Genomic DNA, 8,916 nt, shown 5'->3' on the forward strand with positions numbered 1-8,916 from the left:
TCTCACTCATAATAATTCATATCGCACCAAATGAGAATATTTCAGTGATTAAAGTAGGATCAGACATAATCAGTTAGTACTTCCAAACAGGCATTTGCCTCCAAACAACCATGCTATTTACATGCCAGTATCTTTCACCTTTACACTAAAAAAAACTATTTGCAGTCACATTTCTTTTGTCAGTTTACAAATGCAAACTATTTGAAATTATAAATTTAACCATGGATATCAGTAAAAAGTGACAACAAAGCTGCTGGAATGATGTAAAAACACAACTGTTTAAAGAAGGAAAGCAGCCGTGTTTATCCGCTGCTGGTTTGTGACTCCAGTCCTACACCAACGAGACTGACTCTTAACTGCCCTTTGAAGTGGCATAACAGCCAGTTATTAGTAAATACTACCACCCTACCAAGCCAAATAGGCATGGGCAATAAACATCCCCTTGCTAGTAATGTCCATGCCCCAAGAGGTAATTTTTAAAAAGGCAGTGCTTTCAAATGTTATGTACTACACATAGCCTTTGAAATTTCCCTTCCCCATATGAACCAGATACAGTAATAAATCACTAATGGAAATACTTAATGTATGTGCATGTGCTTATTGCAGCAAAAATATGCCATGATAAATATAGCAACATGAATTAAATTCGCTCATTTATTTGTAGTGCTTTCAGTTAAAATTGCCTCAAACATTTCCTTCTACCCACTAGACATCTTTTAGAATCAAAGTTTTTTTCTATTGGATTAATATTTCTAAATGAATAAAGCTAAATTAATCAAAATGCAGTAAAATGTCAAAAATGTCAAATCATTTATTTAAGTATTTTCCCCATATTTAAAATTGTTTTCATTTTTCCCCTGCCAATTGTGAATACTATTTTATGATAATTGAAAACATTTCCTCACCAGTAACTATGGTTTAAGCATTCTTAAAGGTAAATTTGTCTGATGCAAATAAAGCCTTTTATTTTAGTAGAAGCAAATATCACCTCTTTGGATGCAGATAAAATTAACTGTCTCTTAAGAATCTGACAGAATTTTAGCAAGAACTTTTACAATATGTGCATCTATCATTATTATGCATTGCTACCTTGCACTCTATCAATGAAACCATGACGTCTTCTGTCGATCTATAAAACTGTTACATCTACAGATACATTTCCTCTGAAAATCAATGTGATTCAAAGCCAGACAATAAATCCAAAGTCTGTTCAGTTTCAAACTGGCTTGTGGAAGTGCTTTTTTAGTAACAGTAAATCAGGCATAACCGGTTGCATTTAGAAAACAAGGATATAATAAAAAGTGGTTTTACAGGGCAAAATAATGACGTATTTTGGCTAAGCATTACACTGGTGCTTTTCTGAGGGGCTTATGATCCCTGGTCCAATAGTCAAGGATCCCATTTATGCCCTGTACAATACGACTTTAGTCATAAATCTCTATGCAGATCAATAACGGAGTCAATACACTTCACGCGAGGGAACACGTTATATTATAGAAATATTGACTTATCATAGATATTAAGTGCACAGAGCACATTACCCAACTCTTAAAGACGCATGGCACAATTTGTCAATAACTTTCTGAAAGCAACAGGTCCCACCCAATGAAATCATTAATGACACGATGGTGCATTTGTGTATGTGTGTGTGTGTGTTTTACCTGAATCAGTGACATTCTTGTTGACGTTACGTCGGTCGGATTTGAACCCTGTCCGGAGAAAGTGTGACAGACCACATGGCCCTGGGGGACGGTCAGGTTGTTGGAGGTGGGCTTCAGGTACATGACTTCTGACCTGGGGGAGCTGAGCGGCAGGCGCGTCTGGTAATCGAAATAAACGGGAGAAGAGGCCAGGGAGGGACTGCTCACCACGTTCATGACATCTCTCTCCTCCACTTCACTCTGGACCAACATGATGTCGTTCTTGTTGATCTTCTTCTTCTTGCTGCTCTTGCCCAGGTGGGGGTGCGAGTACTCGGCGATCCTGCAGTTGTACGTCCTGATCTCCTTGTTCTCTCTCCTGCATTTGACGGCGATGGTGACCATGGAGGTCAGCAGGATGACCGAGATGGAGCTCAGGGTGACGATGAGGGGCAGCGACATGTCCCAGTGCCGCTGCTCCTGGTTGACCCGGTGCTCGTCCTTGGGGGCCACCCCCAGGTAGGCCACGATGACCAGGCGGGCCACGGCCGACAGGGACGGCTTGCCGTGGTCAGACACCCTGACCACCAGCTCGGCGCTGGGGGACACCTCCTCCCAGAAAGGCTGCGCCGTGCGGATCTCGCCGCTGCTCGGGTCCATGTCGAAGAGGTGCTGCTCGTTGCCCTCGGCGATCTCGTAGGAGAGGCGGCCGCTGTCGCCGTAGTCGCTGTCCACGGCCCGCACCGTGGCCACGATGTAGCCCAGGCCGGCGTTCCGGGGCACGTGGATCTCGGCCGTGTCGTTCTGCAGCACCGGCAGCACGATGACCGGCGCATTGTCGTTCACATCCAGCACGGTGACCCTGACCGTGGAGTTACTCTCCAGGTGGGGGGTCCCCGAGTCTTTGGCCAACACTTTGAACTCGAAGGATTTGGTCTGCTCATAGTTGAAGGAGCGGAGGGCGTAGATGGCGCCGTTGGACGGGTTGACCGACACGTAGGTGTAGATGGAGACATCGCCCACCCGGGACGGCAAGATGGAGTAGGAGACGGTGCCGTTCTGCCCCAGGTCAGGGTCGTGGGCCAGCACCGAGCCCAGGTACTCCCCCGGGATGTTGTTCTCGTGCACTTGCAGCACGTACACCGGCTTGGTGAAGCGGGGAGGGTTGTCGTTCTCATCCGCCACCTTCACCGTGAACGAGCGGGTGGCGTTGAGGGGGGGCGAGCCGTTGTCGCGGGCCACGATGGTCAGGTTATACTCATCGGTCAGCTCCCGGTCCAGGGGCCGCTCGGTCAGCACCGTGTAGAAGTTGTCGTAGTTTTCCTCCAGTTTGAAGGGCACGTTACCAAGTACCCGGCACTGCAGCTGACCATTGCGGCCGAAATCCCGGTCGGTAACTTTGACCAGGGCGATGACGGTGCCGGGGGGAGCCGCCTCGCTGATGGAGCCCTGGTGAACCGACACAAAGTTAACGGCGGGAGCGTTGTCGTTAACGTCGATGACCCGCACCGACACTTTACAGTGAGCCGGGATGGAGTTCGGACCCAAATCCTTCGCCTGCACATCGATGTCGTAAATGCTGCTCTCCTCGTAGTCAATCTTCCCGCGGAGTTTGATCACCCCGGAGTGCGGATCAATGGCGAAAAGCTGGCGGATCCGCTCGGTCACATACGGGCTGAAGGAGTAAACCACCTCTCCGTTCGTGCCTTCGTCTGGGTCCGTGGCGTTCACGTCGATCAGGAAGGTGCCGACCGGCGTGTTCTCGCTGATCTCCACCGTCAGGCTGGGCTCCTCGAAGGACGGGCTGTTGTCGTTCGTGTCCACCACCTCCAGCTTCACCTGCACCGAGCTGGACTTGGGGGGGTCGCCGCCGTCCAGCGCCGTCACCAGCAGCACATGGCGAGGCTGCTCCTCCCTGTCCAGCGGCCTCTGGATGATCAGCTCAGGGAACTTGGTGCCGTCTCCCCGGGACTTCACCTCCAGGCCGAATAGCCGGTTCGGGCTGTTCAGCTCGTAGGTCTGGAGGCCGAATTGGCCGGTGTCGGGGTCGTGCGCGCTCGTCAGGGGAATGCGCGTCCCCGGTGCCGCGTTCTCGGGGATCTCGACCTCGATCTGCTCGGTGGAAAAACTTGGCGCATTATCATTGATGTCCAGGATCTCCACTTTGATCATGCAGAGCTCCTTGTCGTTGGCGAACACTTCCAGCGAGACGACACACTTGGCAGCCCTTTTGCACACAGTCTCCCGGTCGATGCGTTGCTTGGTGTAAAGTAAACCGCTTTCCCGGTCGACATCCAACAAATGTGGGGCGGAATTTTCCAAAACCCGAAAGTTAGGCTTCCTCTGCTCGAGACTGGTCGCCAAGCGAGCATCTTTTGCAATGTTCCCGATTACGGTCCCGGGTCCCTGTTCTTCCAGGATGGTGTATTTCAAATTCTTCAAGGTCAGAGCTCCAGTCCAGAGTAAGAGAAAAATCACAATATGCAGGTACATTACCAAAACTTGCTATTTTCTTCCCCCTTTTTTTTGGTGTTAAACCTGTTGATTTACAGCTCGGAAAACAGACGAGCCTACAGCAGTGAGTGAGCATCGATACACCTTACAGTAATCATTTCAAATCGTGATTGAGTTTGACGACAGAAGTCTCTCGTCACCATCTTGCATTATAAATCCTTAATGGGGGAAAACTAGCAATCGTACCGAACACTTTTCTCCCCTTTTCCCCTTAACCACCCAAAAGATGTTTGCACGGCTCGCGGCACTACATGCGAAATCTGCCTTCCTGTTTTTCCTCCAAATGAAATCCAAGCGTTTGCAAAATGCGACGCAGGCGATGTTCCAGTTTCAAGGCTTGCGATGTGTTCCTTCCGATTTCACGAAATGCAGCTGCCGAGAATTTTGCATGCTGCACACACACACACACACCGACTGGATGAATATCTATCTGTGTGTGTGCGCGCCTATCTTCACTAAAAATAAGCGGCGGCAGCTGCTTCTCTGTGACTCGAACAAGACCGCAAGGGAGAGAGAGAAAAAAAAACTCTTATTTTGCTTTTCCTCCCTGCAGTCGAAGAGCAGCAGTTTTAATTTTAAAAGCTTTCATTGGCACCGCGAGGATTCCCGTGAAAGTCTCCCATCAAACGATCAGAAGCAACACAAACCTTCAGTGACACTTAGTGAAGGCAAAAACAATCACATCTGTGCCTCTCTCTCTCTTCCTCTCTCGCTATCTGCGGCAGCCCCAAGCTCTCGGTGACACACACGTTACTTTCCCTGTTGATTCTCTCCACTTGTGATGAGCGACAGTCTTAGGTCCAGCCTGTGCTGCAGAAGAGCAGGACGTGGTTAACATTCAGAGATGTGCTCTCTCTCCCTCTGTTTTTGGTGTGTGTATGTGTTTTTTTTTTTCTCTCTGGCTCTTTGCTCGTTCTGTTGCTTGCACTCCCTCGGTTCGGTGTGCTTTTTGGACATGAACCTCTCGCCAACACGCTCCAGGTCTCTGCCTCCCCCTCCTGCAAGCTTCGTTAAAACATATAAGGGCTGCACAAAACCCAAAGCCTCTCCGGCCAATGGAGTGCCCGCGTCCTCTGGCACCGCCCAATCCAAGCACACCGGGTTCGGCCAATGGAGCGGGCAAATCTGGCGTCGGAGGCGAGGGGTTGGCGGTGGGGAGTAGGAGCCGAGAAGTGGGGTGGGGGGGTGGGGGGAGGTCTCCGCCAGGGAGCGAGCGTTGCAAAACGCGACCCCGAGTGCTCGCTCTCGGACCGCGGGAACGTGCTCCTGCAATTACACCCGCAATTCTTTATGAATGAATCTGCCTCCAGTTGCGTGAGTGGGGTCCAAAAAAGAAGTGCCCTTAGAAGCTTTATTTGAGTTAATTTTTTTTAAACCAAAATATTCATGGCAAAAAAGTTCTTTGAAGGATGGCAGCGCAGCCGTTCGGAAGCGGCAGCACAACTGGTTATAACAAATGAATGTTAAGTCACAACAGCGTTTAAGGTACGTCAGTGCTGACGACTGGGGTGTGGGGGAACTAGATACAGGTTACGAAGAAATATTGTAATTCCCCCCCAGAAAAGATCGTCAGAAAACTGCCACAGTTTGTTCACTTTAAAAATGAATATACTGATGGAAAGCGATGGCGCAAACAGGTAGGGGAGAGAACGTGTGACTGCAGACTGGAGAGTGATAGCAATGGCGAAAGTAAATGTCTCATCTGTCATCGGTCCTTTACGTACTTTTAGCAGTCAGTGCACAGTTTAGAGGGAATGTGAGTTTAGCAGTTTTAAGACAGATTTCAACATCGTGATCAAAGACAGAAGTTTGCATCCCATGTCACTCTGTATGGGAAATTGCCACTTAGCTGGCGTTAGTGTAAATAACGGGGAGCTGAGTGTAAATAACTGAATTATAGCTAGCTTTAACCCAAGCACACGAAGTTCATTTGTTGCAATGAAAGGGTTTACTCCGTGCATTCGAGAAGCTGAGCAATGAGTGCGCAGCTTTGCTGGATCTTCACAACGAGATCACAAATTCAAAAAGAATATGCAATCACGAGTTTTATTGGAAGAATAGTCGGTAACAAATATCATCTTAAATTTCCCTCCAGACGAAATGGTAAAATACAAAGCATATCAAAATGAAACAAAAATAGTGTGCTAACAGCCGCCAGTATTTCGTATTCCGGTATTCTGCTTTTCGATGTTGCAACTGAATTAAAAGTTGCGGGTTTTGTAAATCTTTATCCATTCAGATGTCGGTGAAAATGTTTAATTGCAGTCTATTCAGTAAAACGATGGAAGGCCGAAATGCGGGGCGTGTATATAATGCGATTTTACAGACAATTGAGTGGCACTAATGCTAGCGCAAGTTAACTTGAAAAGAACCGTAGGACTTCCTTTATATGAGGTAACGCCGTGCAGTATTTGAAAGATTTAACTTTTTGGGAAAGGCTGAATATGAAATTGTTTACTGACAAACCTTCTACAAGGCAGCAGCGAGTGGAGCGGCTCCAATGACAAGCTTACATCGAGACAGCGGCTTTATTCCACTTGTAACAGTTTATGCTTCGCTACTGACAGGTACAGCGGAGAGCGGCGTATCTGCTATGATTAAATCACACAATATTCTGAGCAGAAGGACTATTGTACCATGTAATTCGAACTGCTGAAATATTGGTTTTTATTTCATATTACAAGGAAACACTAGCTTACGTATTGGTGTAAGAAAATAGCAGATGACAGAGAGAGACAGATAAAATGTTGAGGTAATGTTTCTGATACATCTTGATGGACTATGAGTGTGACTTGATTGTTTACAAACTAGCTAAACCCAGCCAGCATGTTATGCTAAGAGTTCAAATTCCCCAATTTAACTCAGAACTCAACACACCGTTACCCGGAATTCTGAAAACAGCGTTTATTTTGAAAACCTCGATAACACAACAATAAAATAAAACAAGATTAAATGTGAGTGAACACCCTCAGCAGGAATTCTGCATAAATCCATCTGTTTAAAGTCTTCCTGCACAATCCTTCGAGGAGTTTGTGTCCAAGGGATTTCACTCATCTTTTTCTAACGTTTTATGCTTCTGAAAATAAAAGCTTGCAATGTCGCAAAGTTGTTTGTTTTTACTCTTTGTACTTTAACAGGCCCACAATTTTGAACCACATAATCAATTAATTTTAGATTTATAAAATTAATACCAGATCTGCAAGGGTGATACCAGAACTGAGAGGGTACAGCTAACAGGAAAGAACAGGGTGGAGTTCTACGCCACAGGAATAGGACTGAGAGGTGACCTGTTCCAGGCCATGAAAATTATGAAGGGTTTCAACAGGGTAGACATGGAGGGGATGTTTCCACTTGTTGGAGAGTCCATAATTACAAGTCCATAAATATAAGGTAGTCACAAATAAATCCCAACAGAAAAAATCAGCAAACATGTAATCAGAGCATAGTGAAGATGTGGAACTTGCTTCACAGAGTGGTTGAAATGAATTATGACTGGCTTTATAGGGAAGCTAGATAAGTACTTAAGTGAGGATGGCATAGTACTTTACTTTTAAGATTATTAACTTGTGAGCATTCCCTCCATACACTCCCAGCAAGGAGGAGGTGGTGGCATAGTGGTATTGTCGCTGCTAGTACTCCAGAGACCCAGGGTAATGCTTTGGGGATGTAGGTTGAAATCCCACCATGGCAAACACTAATTAATAAATTTTTCCAAGTCCCGACGAGAGCATGAAGCAGCACCGAAGTAATCATCGATGTACCAGAGAAAGAGTTGTGGAATCTCCACCCCTCCATCATTTTCACGTGGTCCATCTCTGACACTTCCCTTCCCTTCCTTGACCTCTGTCTCAATCTCTGGTGATAGACTGTCCACCACTATCCATTACAAGCCTACTGACTCCTACAGCTACCTCAACTACAACTCCTCACACCCTGCTTCCTGTAAGGACTCCATCCCATTCAGTTCCTTCGCCTCCGTCGCATTTGTTCCGATGATGCTACCTTCAAAAACAGTTCCTCTGACATGTCTTCCTTCTTCCTTAACCAAGGTTTTCCACCCACGGTCATTGACAGGGCCCTCAACTGTGTCCAGCCCATCTCCCGCGCATCCGCCCTCACCTATTCTCCTCCCTCCCAGAAACATGATAGGGTCCCCCTTGTCCTCACTTATCACCCCACCCGCCTCCACATTCAAAGGATCATCCTCCGCCATTTCCATCAACTCCAGCATGATACCACCACCAAACATATCTTCCCCCCACTCCCACCACCCCCCCCCACCCCCCCCCCCGTCGGGATTCCACAGGGATCATTCCCTCCAGGACACCCTGGTCCACTCCTCCATCACCCCCTACTCCTCAACCCCCACCTATGGCACCTCCCCATGCAACCACACAAAAGATGTAACACCTGCCCCTTCACTTCCTCTCTCCTCACCGTCCAAGGGCCCAAACACTCCTTTCAAGTGAAGCAGCATTTCACTTGCATTTCCCCCAACTTAGTCTACTGCATTCATTGCTCCCAATGTGGTCTCCTCTACATTGGAGACACCAAACGTAAACTGGGCGACCGCTTTGCAGAACACCTGCGGTCTGTCCGCAAGAATGACCCAAACCTCCCTGTCGCTTGCCATTTTAACACTCCACCCTGCTCTCTTGCCCACATGTCTGTCCTTGGCCAGCTGCATTGTTCCAGTGAAGCCCAATGCAAACTGGAGGAACAGCACCTCATCTTCCGACTAGGGACTTTACAGCCTTCCGGA

At 47.6% G+C, this 8,916-nt stretch overlaps 1 protein-coding gene across 2 annotated transcripts in view; it reads right to left on the bottom strand.

Annotated features, from left to right (window-relative positions):
• pcdh17 (protocadherin 17) overlaps nt 1-5,129 on the bottom strand; it is a 256,202-nt gene extending 251,073 nt beyond the window's left edge. For both annotated transcript variants that reach the window (XM_041199813.1, XM_041199814.1), the window contains exon 1: nt 1,662-5,129. In XM_041199813.1, coding sequence (XP_041055747.1) covers nt 1,662-4,133 — 2,472 coding nt within the window. In that variant the 5' untranslated portion in view covers nt 4,134-5,129. The remainder of the gene's footprint in view (nt 1-1,661) is intronic.
• Nucleotides 5,130-8,916: the final 3,787 nt, after the last annotated feature.

Source organism: Carcharodon carcharias, chromosome 11, assembly GCF_017639515.1.
Source record: "Carcharodon carcharias isolate sCarCar2 chromosome 11, sCarCar2.pri, whole genome shotgun sequence".
Taxonomy (NCBI): Eukaryota; Metazoa; Chordata; class Chondrichthyes; order Lamniformes; family Lamnidae; genus Carcharodon; species Carcharodon carcharias.